Raw genomic sequence first — 20186 nt, 5'->3', positions numbered from 1 at the left:
GTGTCAACAAACTTAAACCTTATTGTGAAAACTGCTCAAGGTCAATGTCATTTATCAACCATCTGAAAACTTTGAAAACACCTAAAAAAGAAGATTTATTAACAAATGTTGTAGACTTGTTACCTCAATCCTATCGTGAACAAGGTATTAGACTCTTGCCGTATCTTTCTGAAAATGAACAAACTGATGAGAAAAAGAATGAACTTATTATCCAGGGCAAGCTCTACAATTTAATTGATTTGTTATCGGATCTGACTGCAAATCGTAAAAGAGTCGAATCCTTTGATTGTCATCAATATAATAGTAAATCTTGTAAGCAAATTCTAAGGAAATTAAAAGAGATTAGTCCATCAAGCACATTCAAGGTAGAAGATGATGATTTTAAATCTTTTTTGGAAAATAATAGCACACCCAGTGGCAATTTTACAACGGTAGCTAAAAAAAGTGAAGACGTATTGACTGATCCGGTAGTAGGCAAAAGGGTAGCGGACGATTCACACTACGGTAAAAATGGATCAAGTTTTGAAGGGTGTTTATGAAAATATTTGAGAACCAGGAGGTTTAAGTTCTCCCTCTACACTTACTCAGGTTACAGGAATTAAAAAGAAGCTAGAAAAAGAGTATTTGCAAAAGGAACCCAGTTATAATCTACATCAAAATCATAGGACTTGGGGTAATCACTATTGAAAAACTAAAGCCTTTTACCCTCTGCATATATTAAAAGTAGATCTTTTGACTCTAGACGCGATTCCAATTTGTCACAATAATTCCTACAAATATATTTTACTTGTAATAAGTTTTTTTAGTCGGTATGCATATGCAATTCCATTGCAGTCAAAGATAGGTAATGAAGTTGCTAAAGCTCTTGAATCCATCTTTGAACAAGATTAAATTACTTGTCTTAAGGCTCCTTTCGCGTTGGGGGTTGCGTAGAGAGCGTCATAACTCTGCTTCTCAATGCTGACCGGTCTGCTGCTATTAGTGGGGCCTCGTCGGCAGCAATGTTAGGCATCTCCAGGAATTTGTCTCCCTCTGCACTTGCTCAGGTTACGGGAATTAAAAAGAAGCTAGAAAAAGAGAATTTGCAAAAGGAAACCAGTTATACTCTAAATCGAAATCATAGGACTTGGGGTAATCACTATTGAAAAACTAAAGCCTTTTACCCCCTACATATATTAAAAGCAAATCTTTTGACTCTAGACGCGATTCAAATTCGTCACAATAAACCCTACAAATGTATTTTACTTGCAATAAGTTTTTTTAGTCGGTATGCATATGCAATTCCATTGCAGTCAAAGATAGGTAACGAAGTTGCTTAAGCTCTTGAATCCTTCTTTGAACAAGATTGATTTACTTGTCTTAAGGCTCCTTTTGTGTTGGGGGTGGCGTAGAGAGCGTCACAACTCTGCTTCTCCATGCTGCCCGGTCTGCTGCTATTAGTGAAGCCTCGTCGGCAGCAATGTTAGCCATCTCCAGGAATTTGTTGAGGCTATCCTTACTTCTTGTCATAGGTCTACCCCTCGGGTGAGACCAGCCATGTGCTATAGCGTCAAAATTGTAGACTGTTCGGGCTGGGATTGTCGTCGGCATACGCAGGAGGTGTCCGAACAATCTGAGAGTATGATGCACTGTTTTGATGGAGAATGACACTTGGAAGGTTAGTGCGGGCAACCTTGCGTTGCTTACAACATCGCTCCGTCAGAGTCCAACTCAATCCGACGGAGCTGTTTCGTCTGGCACACATTTATTGTGTTGAGGATTGTTGATTTCAGAGGCCTGGTTTCCGCTGCATAGAGGAGGACCGAGCTTACGGATGCATTATAAATCCACTTCTTCGTGCGCCTAGATATAAGTGGCATTCTCCAGAGATTGTTGAGCCTTCCAACGATAGGCAAGGCTTTTGAAATTTGGCTGTTCACCTCTTCCTCTATAGAACCGTCAATAGACAGCTCGGATCCAAGATAAGTGAAGGTTCTTACAACTTCAACCGGAGCTGCGCAAACAGTTTTGTTCTCAGGGGGCTAGACTGGGATTTTGTGCTCAATTGCTATTATCTTCGTTTTAACCAGTCTATTTTCAGCCCCAATTTTGCTGCCTCTTCCTTTAGGACTTCCAGAGCTTCAGTCAATTGGTTAATTGAGTCAGCAATGAAACGAAAGTCCTCTGCGAAGTCAGCGTCCGTCAGAACGCGATCTCCAACCTGCAGACCAAAGGACAGGTGATTAGTTGTTCGTTTCATGTTATGGTCTATCAAGTAATTGAACAGTTCTAGGGCGGCGGCACATTCTTGGCGTACACCGGTTTTGATGCCGAATGTCGTGCTCCAATTGCCGTTGACTTGGACGCAACTCACAGTCTCTTCGTAAAGCTTTTCAAACAAGTTGCAGTATTTGTCTGGTAGACCAGTTGATCGAACTATCAGCCAGAGCGAGTTGCAATCCACCGAGTCAAACGCAGCCTTGAAGTTCACAAAGGCTGTATATGCTTTCCTCCTGAATACCTTCGTCTTCTCAATTAACTGGTGCGTGGGAAAGATTCTATCGACAGTGGATCTCCCTGGCATAAGCCCCTCCAGCTGGACTCCCCTGTTTCTTCTGAAGATAAACGTGCAACTATCCAGCAGGGTCATAGCAAAGAGCTTTCCAGGCACTGAAAGTAGCGTTATGCCTCTGTAGTTCGAACAAATTCTCTTTCTCCCCTTGCTCTTCCATAAGGACAGGATTATACCAGCTCGCCAGTCCTTCGGGATCCATTCTGTGCGCCAAACAACAGAAAACAGCATGTGGAGCCAAACTAGTATCACCGGTCTTGCATACTTGAACAAGATTCATATAAAAAATTCAAAAATATCGTGGAAGTGAATTTGTTAGTCTACATGTAAAAGAAAGTTTTATTGAAATATAATACAATGCTCTATCATAGTCATAGTCCTATAAAGGCGGTATTTGTGGAACTTTTAATACAAACCATTCGACTTTTAATTTAAAGGTATTGTACATTGAAAGATACGGCTGCATTTATTCATGATTTAGATAAGATCATGTTGATTTATAGTCAACGTCCTCATCGATCTTTGTATAAAATCTGTATAAAATCATCGATCTAGTATGCCACCAGGCATGTGCGCTGTTTTGTGACATTTATTTAAAAAAAATAAAAAAATAAAAAATGCTATCCCTCAGGAAGTTCATCATAGTGACAATACACATATCCTTAGACAATATCCTAATGAAAAGGCAGGGAAGAAAATATTTAATATTGGTGATACTGTTCGAATCAATCGTACAAGAAAAATTTTTGATAAGGGAAATCGCTTGTTGTCCACTGAAATTTTAAAGTGTCAAAAATCTTGGACACTACACCTATAACGTGTCGTCTTCGTGATATAAAAGATGAAGAGATTCTTGGCGATTCTTATGATTGTGAATTACAAAAAGTTGGAAACTGTGAAATCTATCAAATTGAAAAAGTATTAAAGACTCGTACTCGCCAGGGTAAGCGACAGTTGCTTGTTCGCAGGCTAGGATACAACTTTGGTTTTGATTTGTGGATACCCTCTGAAGACGCTTGTAATGTCTGAAGGTTTTTATGTGATATTCATGTCCAGTGTTTCCTATTCATTTTATGACGATTTGAATAAGTCGAGCGATTTTTGGACAAAACTTCCCCCTGGCATTAAATTTGAGGGAAGGTATGAAGTTGCTCTTGCAGATTGTATTTTTAAAAAAAGATGTGATATCCAAAGAAAGGATCGTACATACGATATAAAAATTAGACCGCATGATTTGACAATAGTTAACGATCAATGTTTAATTGAAAATATGAATTCATTTGAATCCTCCTTTGCCACATTACCATATAAGGAGTTTGGGACTATGAACGAATGGTGTCGTGCTATCAACAAAAAATTCCATATTGTACAAATGGTGCCTTTCAATTCAATTATTCAAAGGAAGAGAGAAAAATCTACATTAGTTCGCCCATTGGCAATTAAAAGTTATTCTCAATGATAATCTAAAAGAAGTGCTTGGCTTTAAACATAATGTAATCAACGATAAAAGTGCAGGAAGCGCTAGTGGCATGAATCCTGTCATTTTTGCAGAATATCCACCTGCCTTCTTTTCGGACAGTTGTATATTCCTATATGCATCCTTTGTCGAGAGATCAAGAGCTGGTAAAAACAGTGTCCCCCTCCTACGCGTTCTTGAACAAAAAAACTTCTAATGACCATATTCACCACTACAATATAAAGCACCTTCAATACATTCCAGTTAACACTTCGTATTTCGAGCTATGTCAGTTAACATTAAAAAGCGAATTGGGTGATACTCTAGCAATAAAAAAAGGTTTGTCTGTAATCATATGTCATTTTTGACCCATTCAGTGAACTGGATAATAGAACTCAGTTGGTATGTCCTGATATTGATTGCTATGTTGCTACTCTTGGACCACGATAGTTGGAACATGGAATGAACTATTATAGGGGCCGCTCGCTAATTTCAGGGTACGGTCTCGGCAGTTGGTTTGCTCAGCTGTTTCGTTCTGCGCTACTCCTGGCTAAAAAATATATTGCACCGGTTGCTGCGGATTTTGTGTCCTCTACATTACATGATTGGGGCTCTGGGGAACATATTCTAGAAAGCGTTTTGCAAAATCTCAGGTTGAGCGCGCGATACCTCGGCAAGCGATTGAAACAACGCAGAAAATTTTTAAAAAGGAGGAGAAAGACCCCATCACTCATAATTTTCAAGTTAACCCGGAAGCGTAAAGCATCAAAGAAGATAAAAAGATCCAAAATGGATTTCTTTTTCTAGAAAAAATGGCATATCTACCACATAAGGATTCTCACCATTCAGTCACCTGGTCTCTAAATATTTTCAATGTGGTAAATGTAGATGTCAGTGTAAAACACGGATATTATGAACAATTTTATCTGCCTCAACCGCTCACTGAAAATGTCTATTTTCAAATTTATTCTAATGAAGACTATTTTATCGATTTGAATCCAACATTTATAGATTAAAGTGTCATTGTTAAAAATCTAACAATGAAAAACCAGGTGTTGCCGAAGGGTTATCCTACGAAAATTGTGTACTAAACAATTTAATACGACAAATAAGTGTCTACATAAATGGAAAATTGGTGAGCACAAGGAATAATCTTTCAAATTATGCAAGTTGTATACAATTTATGTTGATGACTCCAATATCTTAGAAGCAGATGAGAGGTATGGATGCTGGATATGAATATAAAACAAATACTGATATTATCAATATTCTTAGAGAGGCGACAACCAAAGATTTAAATTTAGTCGGGAAACTAAACCATGAGATATTCAATATCCCTTAATGGCTGCCTCCTAATGTAAAGATTGATATAAAACTACAACTCGCCTCTTCCAATTATATTAGGCGAAAAGTATTGTACGCTGCACCCAATGTAACAGTCTCTCTCCCTGTTATGTCTCCTCTCTCTCCCAGCAAAACAGTCTGTCTCCCTCTCTCCCAGGAATACTTCATGTACGAAAATAATAAGTTATGAGTTCTGTGGCATTGGCAATTGAAAAATTAAGAGCCTCTGGAAATAATATCAAATTGCTCTTGCCTCACACAATCAGGAATCAACGTAATATTGCTACAGGTACGCGTACCTATACTGATTCGTCATATATCAATAGTGAAATTCCTTCAAAATTTGTATTGGCTATTGTAAAAAGTGCTAGCGCTGTTGGTTCATGGACAGATTCCTCGCATAAATTTAAATTCTTTGGAATTTCATCGCTTGTATGTAAAGTAAATGGAATCCCGCTCTACAATTTATCCTTTGATAAATCCTACAGGACCCTTTATGAATTGACAATGCAATCCCTTGATCGAGATTCTCAATTATTCGAAAATGGTATAAGTGAAGAAATGATTGCAAAAACGCAATGCATCATTGTATTGGATTTGTCCGGTACTCAAGATATGAGTATTGTCTGGACGGGAAATGTACGGTTAGAGTGTAACTTTGCTAAACCAATGGAGAAAAGTATTGCATTAATCTCTCTAAATTAATTTGAAACCTTTTGGGAAATTACCCCTGACGACAGTTTCATTAGACTTGGCACCATGAACACGAATCAAATACTCAACGTTCTCAATATGGACCTCTACCTGTCAAAATATAAATCCTATTGCATACCTTCAGGTTTCCTGGAGTATATTCAACATGTGGACAATACCCTAAGTATTGTTAATAGCAGTCCCTCCAGTGTAAAGATTGGGCATTGGCTATGCATCTTTCAAACAAGAAGCAATATAGAATGTTTTGATCCCCTTGGCTTGCCGTATACATTATACTCAGCTCATATTAAAAATTTTCTTGAGCAGAGTCGAAAATCTATTAATCAAATCGGAAGCAGGTACAAGATCTATCAACGAAAAGCTGTGGTTTTCATGCCCTATTATATTTAATTTTCGAAGTCGTGGACATACTTACATGGAATTCCTCAATATTTATCGTAACAAATCTCGATTGAACGACTTTCTAGTTAAAAATACTCTTTCCTACCTCTTTAATATAAATTTCGGTGCCCTAAAAGTGAAATTCTTTAAGAATGTATGTAAATTTGTTTATTAATAAAATTTGTATGCATACAAAACACTCTGTCCTTTAGATTTCTTCTTCTACGTATAGGTAATCATCAGAAACGATAAGTGATAACACCTCGTCAGGATCCAACTTGTATCCATCTTGGCGTGCAAAGTCAGGGTCAAGTTTTCTACAATATTAATTAAAAAAAAACTTTCCGAAAAATAAGTTTTTCAAAGAAAAGTAAAGGCAATTTTAAACTTAAGCTCAGGAGATACAAATACCTGTTAAAATTAAAACTCAAAACGACCAGAAATTACTATTAAAGAATAAGCCTAAAACCTACTGCGTCATTGGCACTTTACTGAAAACAATTCTTTCATTAATTAAGATTTTAGGGAATAAATATCAGAATATGTATATTAAATTGACAATGTAAATTTTTTTCAGTAAACTCATTTGAATTTTTTTTCAGTAAAGTACAAATTTTATTCTGGCTTTTAGAAAGCATAGGGGTTTTGAACCCTACTCATATTAATTTATGCTCGTTTAAAGTTTGACCCTAAAATTTATTTTAATTTTTGTTCGTTTTGGCTTCATTTATTTATTGATATTGATTTGGGGTAGTTTCAATGCTTGGTAGATTATATGATAGTCCGGACGCCAAGTGTTGAAAGTGTGAATCATACCACGACGGAATGGGGTTACTACGAGAATTAGCCTATAGTTCACCGAGACACGAGACACAAAATATATTTTGGTGTTTCATGCAAGAAAAAGCATGTTCCACAAAGTTTGAGGTGCAGTTTTCCCGTCAAATAGAAATGCCTAGAAGCCATAGAATGTTTCTAAGACAACGCCTTCTATAAAAACTTCATATGCCCACAGGTCATATCTTAAAACCCTGGCCCTGAAGGTTGTGGGGGAGTGTCCTCGTCAAAAACATATTTTCTATGTGGAAATCAACTACGCTGAACAAAATGGTTTTCTCAAAATTTTGATTGGATGTGTTTGGGGAAATGATGGGCGTCGGGGTGGGGGAGGGGGCTAGTTGCACTCCAATCACTTTCGACTATTAAAAAGGGCACTGGCCCTTTAATTTCCAATTGAATGAGCCTGTGTTGAACTTTTTATGACAACGCTTTCTATAAAAACCTTATATGCCCCCAGGTGATATCTTAAAACCCTTGCCCTGAAGGTTTTGGGGGAGTGTCCTCCTCAAAAACATATTTTCTATCTGGAAATCAACTACGCTGAACAAAATGGCTATCTCAAAATTTTTATGGGATGTGTTTGGGGGAATGATGGGCGTGGAGGGGGGGCTAGTTGCCCTCCAATCCCTTACGACTATTATAAAGGGCACTATCCCTTTGAATTTCCAATCGAATGAGCCTATTTTGAAGTTTCTAAGACAAGGCCTTCTATAAAAACCTTATATGCACCCAGGGCATAACTTAAAACCCTTGCCCTGAGCGTTTTGGGGAAGTGTTCTCCTCTAAAATATATTTTCTATCTGGAAATCAACTACGCTGATCAAAATGGCAATCTCAAAGTTTCGATTGGATGTGTTTGGGAAAATGATCGGCGTGGGGGTGGGGCTAGTTACACTCTAATCACTTTCGACTATTAAAAAGGGCACTAGCCCTTTAATTTCCAATCGAATGAGACTGTTTTGAAGTTTCTACGACAACGCCTTCTATAAAACCTTATATGCACCCAGGGCATAACTTAAAACCCTTGCCCTGAGGGTTGTGAGGGAGTATCCTCCTCAAAAATATATTTTCTATGTGGAAATCAACTATGTCGAATAAAATGGCTATCTAAAAATTTTGATTGGATGTGTTTGGGGGAATGATAGGCGTGGGGGGGGCTAGTTTCCCTCCAATCATTTTCGATTATTAAAAAGGGCACTATCCCTTTAATTTCCAATCGAATGAGCCTGTTTTGAAGTTTCTACGACAATGCCTTCTATAAAACCTTATATGCCCCCAGGGCATAACTTAAAACCCTTGCCCTGAGTGTTGCGGGGACTGTCTTCCTCAAAAATATATTTTCTCTCTGGAAATCAAGTACGCTGAACAAAATGGCTATGTGAAAATTTTGATTGGATGTGTTTGGGGAAATGATGGGTGTGTGGGGGAGGGGAGGGGGCTAGTTACACTCCAATCACTTTCGACTATTAAAAATGGCTCTAGGCCCTTCAATTTCCAATCGATTGAGCCTGTTTTGAAGTTTCTACGAAAACGCCTTCAATAAAAACCTTTTATGCCCCCAGGGCATAACTTAAAACCCTTTCCCTGAGGGTTCTGGGGGGGTATCCTCCTCAAAAATATATTTTCTATCCGAAAATAAACTACGCTGAACAAAATGGCTGTCTCAAAATTTTTATTGGATGTGTTTGGGAAATGATGGGCGTAGGGGGGGCTAGTTGCCCTCCAATCATTTTTGACTATTAAAAAGGGCACTAGAGCTCTTGATTTCCAATCGAATGAGCCCCCTTTGAAGCTTCTTCGACGACCCCTTCCATAGCAAGTGCCTCTGGGGGAAAAAATAAATAATAATAAAACATTGGAGCCGTATGGCCTTTACTATAGGCGACTCTACAGCGGTCCCCTGATAGAGTAGCTTCATTTTTATTCAATCTCCTTGTAAAGTTAATAATACTATTCTGATTCATATTATAAAATTCACGTGTTTCAATTTACTTATATGAAGCAATGTCAGATACAAAATTCTCATATGAAGAAGCACTTTCTGTAACAGCCAAATAAAAGTCTGTAGGTTTATAATCAAAGAACTCAGTATCTTCACAGCGATGTCGTAAAAACCAGACTCTTTTATTATTCTAGCAACTGAAGCGCAGTCCAGGTTTTTTTCCCAAAATAATTTCAAACCGCGACGATACCAGTTTCTTATAAATAAAGTGAACTTAGGTTTAGGGTTTTTGCAATCAGACCGGGGTAAGTATTTTCCCATTGATCACATTTATCATAGTGACAATTGGAACATAAGAATCCTCTATTATGAGAGTCACAAATCTCTGCAAGACAGGAACTTCAGTCTTAGATAATTTTGGAGACCACACTGCCTTTCCATGACGATAAAATAAAAGTTCAAAATAGGGATACAATATTTTTTAATAGACAGTGTTGAGTGTATAATAAATTTCACAAGAAATACCAGATATTTTGGTCACTGTATATGTGACCGAAATATCTGGTATTTTTTGTGAAATTTATTATTTATTGTCTATTAAAAACGATTTTATCCCTATTTTGAACTTTTATTTTGTTGGAACCACAGTCTTTAATTTATGCTGCATATCCTCTATGTAATTTGCATAAATTGCATAATTTTTACTTTTCATTATATTCATCGGCAAAAGCACAATTCTCACAGGATGACTAGCTGCCCAAAGTATGCAAGCATAAAGGGCATGTGTAAAACATTTTCCGATGTTGGCACTCTCACTTCCAGAAAGAATCTGACTCGGGGTCAATAAAAAATGTCTCTTAGGAGCGTCACAAAACATGTTTAGACATAATTTCGTACAAAATGGCCGTCTAAGTAGTGGTTAAGAGCAAAACCACAATATTATTTTTTTTTTATCTCAATTAAATTATCTTTAAATTGAGTAAAAGCTTGGGGACCACGACGACGAAGTTTCATATAATAGTCCAAAGATGGGGAGTCGGTACCCATTATATCGTTAAGCACATCTAGAGAAGCTTTCTTTGAAGAGATAATTCCAGAGAGTCATCATCTAAAACTAACCATTTTTTTCAATTTTACTAGATTGCGTAAGATTTTCTGATTCTCAAATCTGTCCATTTTAACACTCACCACGAAATACAGACTAACTGTTTTCTATAAATTGTTCTCTTCAATATATTTCATCAGCGCATTTCATTCATCTTGAAGTCTCTGTATATGCACTATATTCAACTTAGTGGCAAAGCACAAATGTGCTTCCGACTTTATTTTGCTTAATTTTATAACGTATACATTATACATCTTGTCCCATTCTAAGGTTAGCCGTGAACCCCATGTAATTTTCACCACCACCTTAGACGCTCTAGGTCCCATTTCATCAACACTTTTAATATTCAATAGTGTATAAGCATCCATTTTGATGTTGACTGTCCCACTTTTAGAAAGAAACTGACTCTCAAAAACAAAATGTGGCTCGTACCACCTGGGAACACGTCTAGACATGGGGAATTTTGCCTAGTAACAAGGCAGGAATTTTGCCTAGAAACAGGGCTCCAGTAGAAACAGCTGACCGCATTGTACAGGTGCGAGGGTGTGTCGCTTGATGTAACAGGGCGAAAATCTCACATAGAAACAGGTGCAATGGGTTAGGAGCTTCAGTTATCTTACTTCCAGAAAATCCCTATTAATTTCCCTGTGTTAATTTCCCTATGGGCCCCGTTAAAAGCCTTATGCACACACTACTCATAGCAAATAAACATACAATAGGTGTGTTTATAAATGAGTAAATAAATCTTAAAATGAGTGAAACTTTAACTGAATATGCAAATAAGCTTGAAACGAACAAAATCTCATCAAACAAGAGTTTGACTTTTGCCCCCTTCTCCCTCTGTAAAAGTCTTAAACCAACTGCGTCGTTGGCGCTTTACTGAAAACGAATTATTTTACAAATATTTTCTTTTCAACTTATTACAGCATTATAAATAAACATAAAAATTACAGTAAGTTAAAATCTGGAATTGATTATCTTTAAACAAGTAACAACATTATATATTAAATATTCAGTTTAATTTTATTAGTTCTTTCCAAGACTGTTCAAGACCCATATAGCTAACCTTAAAATTCTAAAGCCTACTACATCATTGGTGCTTCGTTGAAAACGAGTTATATTACAAATATTTTTTTTTCAGTTATTACACCATTGAAAATAAAAATAAAATTTCAGCGAAATAAAATCTTAAACTCATCTTTCAACAATTAATAGCTTTACATATCAAACATTCAGTTTGATTTAATTTTTAGAAACCAAGACTGTTCAAGACACATATAGTTTTCAGTAAAACGCCATGAAGCATTAGATTTTAGACTCTTACAGTGATATAAGCAGGTGAACCCAAACTCTTGTTTGTAGAGATTTTTGATCAGCTTGATTTGCATATTCTATTTAATTTTCACTCGTTTTAAAATTTATTTATTCATTTATATTAGTACCTATTGCATGTTTCTTTGCTATGATTGTTTATTTAATTTCTGTTCAAAATTGTTTTCATTCATACTTCAATAGCAAAATATTTTAGTTCTTTTTAAGCATGATTTGCATGTTCAACTTAAGCTTTACTTGTTTTAAGATTTATTTATTTATTCATTTATACTAGTACCTGTTGTATGTTTTTTTGCTGTAATTGTACATTTAATTTCTGTTCGTTTTGGGTTTCATTGATTCTTTAATAGCAGTTTCTGGTCGTATTAGTTTAGTTCTAATTCTTCTGATCTTATGTTTAATTTTGCCTTTACTTTTCTTTAGAAAAATTCTTTTTCTGAAGGTTTTTTTTAATTAATTATAGAAAAACAAACATATAATAGGTACTAATATAAATGAATAAAGAAATCTTAAAATAAGTGAAACTTAAACTAAATATGCAAATGAAACTTGAAAAGAGCAAAAATCATTACAAAAAGGTTTTGGGTTTTCCCTCGTTCCTAACTATTAAAGTCTAAAACTTACTGTGTCATTTGTGATGTACTGAAAACGAGTTATATTACAAATATTTTTCGTTTGTGGTTATTTCAACATTGAAAATAAAGATAAACAATTAATATCTTTATACATCAAATATTCAGTTTAATTTTTCTAGTCCTTTCCTAGACTGTTCAAGACAAATATACCTTCACTGCAAACAAGAACTCGGATACTGCCCCCTTCGCTAACTGTAAAAATCTAAAGTTTACTGCGTTTTTGGTGCTTCAATGAAAACAAATTTTATTTCAAATATTTAACTTTCCAGTTATTTCAGCATTGAAAATGAAAATAAAATTACGATAAAATAAAATCTTGAACTTGATCTTTCAACAGTTGATAGCATTATGTATTAAATATTCAATTTGATTTTATGTGTACTTTCCAATACTATTCAAGACACAAATAGTTTTCAGTAAAGCGCCAGTTACGTAGCTGGTTTTAAACTATTACAGTGAGAGAAGGAGGCAAAATCCAAACTCTTGTCCGTAGTGATATATGTTTGTTTTAAGCTTGACTTGCATATTCGATTTAAATTTCACTGGTTTTAAAATTTATTTACTCATTTATATTAGTACTTATTGTATGTTTCTATGATTGTTAGTTTAATTTCTGTTCGTTTTGGGTTTCAGTAATACTTGAATAGCAAAATATTCTTGTTCGTTTTAAGCTTGATTTGCATGTTCACTTTAAGCTCTACTAGTTGTAAATTTATTTATTCATTTATATAAGTACCTGTTGTATGTTTTCGTTATGATTGTTAATTTAGTTTCTGTTTGTTTAAGGTTTCATGTATTCTGTAATAGTAATTTCTAATCGCATTGAGTTTTTGTTATTGTATATTTCTTTTCCCTTTGATCTTAAGTTTAAAATGGCCTTCGATTATCTTTATAAAACTTTTCATTATAAGAGTCTGGGGCTGACACTCGCCCAAGAGCCTCTGGGCAAGGGTTGTAAGTTATGCCCTAGGGGTATATTCAGGGGTGGGGGGGGGGGTGGGGAATAGAAAGTTCTAGTTTGCCATTTAAGATTCAAAAGTGACCGTACAGAAATAGTCCTTCCCGCACCCCCTTTTCCCCGAGTGTATCCCATCAAAATTTCGGATCGCAGTTTGGTTTTAAATAGTCGGAAGATCATAAAACAATACCTCCAGGGTTGAAGTGACCCCCGGAGTCAAGTTTAAGGGTTGTAAGTTTTGACCTGAGGCATATATGTTTTTTTTTTTTATGGAAACGATGATCGTATAAACTTTGCAAAAGGCTCGTTTGATTGGAAATTCAGCGTTTTCTTTCCCTGTTAACAGTCAAAAGTGATCATAGGGTAATCAGACCTCCTCCCTTAGACCTTATTGCCTCAAATGGACGCGGTCAAAATTTTGATAGTTATTTTGTTCAAAATAATAAAAAGGCAAAACAACTATGCCTAAGTGGTTGCCAACCCTCCATTTCCTGGGGAAAGGGCTATAAATTCACATAGTTATATATTGTTAACGTTTAAGGTTTATATGGAAGAGGTGTTTTATTAAATGTGGAGGAAGCTCATCTGATTGGAAATTCAAAGTTGAGTTTCGTTTCTAGGAGACTAAACGTATCGGTGGGTAATCAACCCTCCTCCCCTTCCGCCCTTTTATAACCAAATACGTCCAAGCAAAAATTTTAGATAGCCATTTTTTTCAAATTGGTCCAAAAGTCAGATAACTATAAATCAGAAGTTGACAAAACCTCAAGAGCCCCCGGCCAAGGCTGACACTTATGCAGCTTTCTCTTTGCTAAAATTAAAGGTTCTTTATCAGAGGCAACGTTTTAGAGTTGCCTATAGTAAAAAGCCATAAGATTTCAATGGGTTTTTTCCCAACACACTTCATATGGAAGGCGGTATAAACTTTGGAAGGGGTCCATTCAATTTGAAATCAGAAGTTTTAGTGCCCTTTTTAAGAGTTAGAAATAATCAGAGGGCAACTAGCCCTGCCAGGCCTTCTTTTGTCAAAATTAATTAGATCAAACTTTTGAGATAGCCATTTTGTTCAAAACAGTTCAAAAATCAGCTAACAAAACTGCAGGGTCGAAATAGCACCGCAGAGATAGAGGCAAGTGTTGTAAGTTATGCCCCAGGAGCATCTGAAGTTTTGTGAAAGGGGTGGTTATAAAGACTTAAAATGGGGCTCATTTGATTGGAAATTCAAACATCCAGTTTCCTTTCAAAGAGTCAAAAGTGATGGGAGGGTACCTAGACTCCTGCCTCTCACACCCTCTATTCACAAATGGCTTCGATAAGAATTTTGAGAAGGTCGTTTTGTTCAAATAGTCCTAAGATAAGATAACAAAAAATTCAGGGTCAACATCCCCCCCCCCCAGAGCAAGGTGGTAAGTGTTGTAAATTATGGCATGGGGACATATGACTTTGGAATGGGCTCATTTGATTGGAAATTGAAAGTCCGAATTCTCTTTTAAAGACTCAAAAGTGATCGGAGGGCAAATTGCTCCCCCCCCCCCTCATTTTCTCCAAACGTATTCGATCGTAATTTTGAGACAGTCATTTTGTTCAAAATAGTCCTTGAATCTTAAAGCAATGCCTATGGCATTGACACAACCCCTAAGGTACGGGTACTAGGGTTGCAAGTTATGCCCTTGGGCATATAAGGTTCTTATGTAAGGGTTGATCGTATAAATTTCGGAGGCGACTCATTTGATTGGAAATTGAAAGTTCTAGTTCCTTTTTTAAGACTCAACAGTGATCAAATGGCAAATATATCCCCACGTCCTCTTTTCCCCAAATGCATCTGATCAAAAATTTGAGAAAGTCATTTTGCTAAAAAGAGTCCTAAAAAACTGATAACAAAAATTTTGGTGTCCACACGAACTCCTAGGATACGGGGGAAAGTGTTGTAAGTTGTGGCCCTATGGTTGTGGCTCGGGGAAATATAGGGTTTTTATGGAAGGGTTGTCGTATAAACTTTGAAAGGAACTCATTTGATTGGAAATTGAACGTTTTAGTTCCCCATTATAAGAGTAAAAAGTGATCGGAGAAAGATAGCCCCCCCCCCAAACCTTCTTTTTCCCTAATGCATCAGATCAAAATTTCGACTTACTCATTGTTTACATAATAGTCCAAACTCCAACGATAATGTAACAATACCTCTGGTGTTAGCAAACCCCCAGAGGCTGGTTTAAGGGTTGTTAGTTATGCCCCGGGGCTTATAAGGCTTTTATTGAAAAGGTGACTGTGTCACTTTGGAGGAGGCTCATTTGATTGGAAATTTTAAGTTCTATTTCCCTTTTAAAGAGTCAAAAGTGGTAAGAGGGCAACTAACTCCCCCAATCCCCTCTTTTCCCAAAATACACCTGATAGAACTTTTGAGACAGCCGTTATGTCCAAAATAGTCCAAAAAACATACAATAATGCCTTGGGGGTTGACACAATACCCAGAGCCCGGGGACAGGGGTTGTAAGTTATGCCTCAGAGTCATATCAGGTTTTAATTGAAGGGGTGGTCATATAAACTTTGGATGAGACTTATTTGATTCAAAATTGAAACTTCTAGTTCGTTTTTAAGAGTTAAAAATAATCGAAGGGCAGCCCGCATCCGACCGCAATTTTTAGATAGCCATTTTATTCAAAATAGTCAATAAACAATGCCTTCTGGGTTGGCGCAACCCTCTAGAGCCCAGGGACGAGGGTTGTAAGCTATACCTCAGGAGCAAAACAGCAGAAATTAATTCCCATTACAGTGCAATCTCAAAATGACCATAAATTACAATTAAAGAATATGCAAAACCCAAGAAGAAGAGAAATTAAAATTAACAATTAAAGCAAATATAAAGATAACAGGTGCAAATATATATAAATAAATAAATCTTTAACAGCTTTAACTTTGTTTTGTTTTCCCCCAGAGGCTTGTCATATTGAAGAGGCTGTCGTATGAACTGCGGAGGGGGCTCATTCGATTGGAAATCGTAAGTTCTAGTGCATTTTTTAATAGTCGAAAATGATTAGAAGGCAACTATATTCCCCCACGGTGTCCTTTCCCTAAATATATGCAATCAAAATTTTGAGATGGTCATTATGTTTAAAACAGTCTGACAGTCATGAAATTATGCCTCCAGGGTTGACAAAACCACCCATAGCCTCCAGGGCAAGGGCTGTAATTCAATTGCAAACTGGAACCTCTAGCTCCCTGTTTAAAAGTCAAAAGTGATCGGACCGTCACCAGCCCCCACCCTCACACCCTTTTTCCCAAATGCGTCTGATCAAAATTGTGAAAAAGAGGCTCATTGGATAAGAAATCTAAACTTTTTACCCTTTGTAAGAATCAAAGGTGATCGGAGGGTAGCCAGATCCACCCTCGCGCCTTTTTTCTTAAATACATCTGATGGAAATCTTAAAATAGCCATTTTGTTCCAAATGGTCCAAATTAAAATAACCATAACTTAGGGGGCTGAAAAATCATACTTAGCCCCCGGGGCAACAGCTGTAACTTATGCAAGTTGCCCATTATTAACATATTAGGTTTTGTGAAAGGGGTGGTCATTTGAACTTTCGAAGGGGCTCATTATATTGGAAATCGAAACTTCTAGTTCTTTTTTTAAGAGTCAGAGTGATCAAAGGGCCGCCAGTCCCCCATTCCCGTTTTTACCAAAAGGATTTGGTTACAAATTTGGTCATTTTCGTTCAAAATAGCCCAAAGGTCAAACAAATAAGCTTTTGGGGTGTACTCCCTCCCTCAGCCCTAAGAGCAAGGACTGTCAGTTATGCAAGTTGTTTATTGTTACTTTGATGCTTTGTTTGCTTTGATACTTAGATTTTACTTATTTATGGGGCAAGGGCTGTAAGTTATGCAAGTTGCTTATTGTTTCTTTAATACTTTCTTTGCTCTGGTACTTTGACACTTTTTTTTCTTTGATACTTTGTTGCTTTGATATTGTTACTTTGATACTGACTTTGATGCGTTGACGAAAATTTTATGTTTTGAAAAAAAATTGATTTTCAAATTTTGAAAAACTTAAAACTTTGTCAATAAAAAGAAAAACAGAAATTAATATACAGAAGAAAAATAATTCAGAAAAAGAAGTTTTTGTAGAAAATTAAAGGCCATATTCAACGTATGATCAGCAGAAATAAAAACCTATAATAGTTCAAACTCAGAACGACCAGAAATTATTATTAAAGAATAAATGAAACACAAAATGAACAGAAACTAAATAAACAATAATAGCAAACAAGCATATGATATGGTTTTTTTATAAATCAATAAAATAAATCTGAAAATGAGTAAAACTTAATGGGAATATGCAAATCAAGTTTAAAACGAACAAAAATCTTTTACTATTAAAGAATAAATGAAACTCAAAATGAACCGAAATTAAGTACAGAATCATAGCAAACAAACATACAACATGTACTAATATAAATGAATAAATAAATCTTCGATCAAGTAAAACTTAAATTGAATATGCAAGTTAAAATCTCTACAAACTATAGTCTGGTTACAGCCCGCCTCTCTAACTATAAAAGTCTAAATCTTACTGTGTAATTGGCACTTAACTGAAAACTGAAAAAGTTTTTTATTGTTTTAAAAAATAGAGTTGTGAGAAAGAGCCTAACATGAGCGTAAAGAGCGAGGCATTGAAGAGGGGACAGCCCCATTGATATACGGAGTAATTTCTGTTCGTTTTAAGCTTTAATGTTGCTCCTTACTTTCAGTTAAATAAACTTGTTTTTTTTATTGAATTTTTGAACGTTTTTTTTGAATTAATGGAGGTTTTTATTTTGGCTCACCGTACATGAATAACTAAAAAAATGTGCATATTAATTTTACTTTTATTTGGTTAAATGGATTTCTCGAAAGTTGTTTAATTTTATTTACGAACGTTTTTATTAGTAATAAATATGCGTAACTTACGAATTAACTTACGTAACGACCTTCAATTTCCATATATTTTAAATATGTATATTAGGGGGTTCGCCTCCTAGTCTATACCTCGCTCTTTACGCTAAAGTTAAAATTTTGTTCCAATTCTTTAAAAACGACCCCTTAATCACAAAGGCCGTTAATTAGAATGAATAGCTCTTATGAAAGTAGTAAAAATAAAGTTATTTTATTTACGAACGTTTTTATTAGTAATAAATATGCGTAACTTACGAATTAACTTACGTAACGACCTTCAATTTCCATATATTTTAAATATGTATATTAGGGGGTTCGCCTCCTAGTCTATACCTCGCTCTTTACGCTAAAGTTAAAATTTTGTTCCAATTCTTTAAAAACAACCCCTTAATCACAAAGGCCGTTAATTAGAATGAATAGCTCTTATGAAAGTAGTAAAAATTCTTTGGCTTAAAGAGTGAGGTATTGACTAGGGGGTGAACCCAATCATATACTTAATAATTTATGTTTGTTTTAATCTTTGATGTTGCTCCTTACTTTCAGTTTAAAAACTCGTTTATTTTTTTATTTAATTTCTGATTGTTTGTTTAAATGACGTTGGGACCTCAAGCGTCCCCTTCATAGCAATGTCCCTTCCCCCATGAAAACTTCCTTCATTAACAGATCCTCCCACATAACCCCGACCCCCCCCCCCCACTACCAGAAAAAAAACTTGAAAACGTCTGTATACTTCCCAATAACCAATTTTATATGTAAACATTGGGTAAAGTTCATAACTTTCAGCCCTACCCCTGGGGACTTTCGGGGATTACGTCACCCTAAAAGACATATTTGTTGTGTTTTCGACCCTGATAAACAAATGGCTATCTCGAAATTTTGATCGGATGACTCTGGGGGAAAATGAGCGTGGGAGGGGGCCTAGTTACTCTTCATTTTTTGGTCACTTAAAAAGGGCACTAGAACTTTTAATTTCCATTTGAATAAGCCCTCTCATGATGTTCTAGGCCCACTGGGTCGATAAGATCACCCCTGGGAAAAAAAACAAATAAACACGCATCCTTGATCTTTCTTCTGGCAAAAAATACAAAATTCCACATTTTTGTAGATAGGAGCTTGAAACCTCTACAATAGGGTTCTCTGATAATTCATATCTGATGGTGTGATTTCCATTAAGGTTCTATAGCTTTTAGGGGGTCTTTCCCCCTTTTTTCGAAAATCAGCCAAATTTTCTCAGGCGCGTAACTTTTTATGGGTAGAACTAAACTTGATGAAACTTATATATTTGAAATCAGCATTAAAATCTGAATCTTTTGACGTATCTATTGGTATCAAAATCCCCCTTTAAGAGTTTCGTTTACTATTGAACCGGGTCGCTTCTTACCTATAGTTCGTTACCACGAACTGTTTGATTCGTATTTTTTACTTCTTCATATTCTTTTTTCCTACTCCATCTATTATCTTGTAGATGGGGATTGAAATGTGTATGTACAAGTAACAATAGTAATATAAATATAAGCATACATAGTCTAAATTGCTTCACTTACCTATGAAGAAAGCATTCTTTTCTATTCACTATGTGTTTAAGACCATGAACTGAAGATTCTTCCAGAAAAGTTTTAAAATTCGACTTTCTTTGTTTTATCTTCTTTTTTTTAGTTGCTGGTCCAGTCATTTCAGTTAGCTTTCACTTTTTCACTTTTCGCAATGTAACTCCGTTTAAAAAAAAAATTCCTTATTTTGATTCGGTTTCTACTTAGAGAGAATGTACTATTTTTCTTAACCATCAAAGCAGACATATATAAGAAATAACTCCCCTCCCCTTCCAATTTGTGGCTTCGTGTGGACTAATTGAAATGTAGCAAAAACGTTTCCCTAGCTCCTAATTAATTTGACAGCTGGTATTTTGCTCAGAATCAATTATATTTGATATAATGATGACTTATTTTTACCCTCTTTACGAAGCCTTAAAACTCACGAACAAAGAAGCAATAATACAACATTG

The 20186-nt window shown here is 35.8% G+C and overlaps 1 protein-coding gene across 1 annotated transcript in view; it reads right to left on the bottom strand.

Moving 5' to 3' along the window:
- Positions 1-19856, bottom strand: part of LOC148942299 (pickpocket protein 28-like) — a 332270-nt gene extending 312414 nt beyond the window's left edge. The window contains exon 1 of the mRNA XM_089103282.1: positions 19729-19856. Within this exon, the coding sequence (XP_088959408.1) occupies positions 19729-19856 (128 nt within the window). The remainder of the gene's footprint in view (positions 1-19728) is intronic.
- Positions 19857-20186: the final 330 nt, after the last annotated feature.

The sequence above is a fragment of the Artemia sp. Qi Xiang Cuo genome, chromosome 17 (genome assembly GCF_049724085.1).
Source record: "Artemia sp. Qi Xiang Cuo chromosome 17, ASM4972408v1, whole genome shotgun sequence".
NCBI classification, from domain to species: domain Eukaryota; kingdom Metazoa; phylum Arthropoda; class Branchiopoda; order Anostraca; family Artemiidae; genus Artemia; species Artemia sp. Qi Xiang Cuo.
This window is presented reverse-complemented; position numbering and strand designations above follow the sequence as displayed.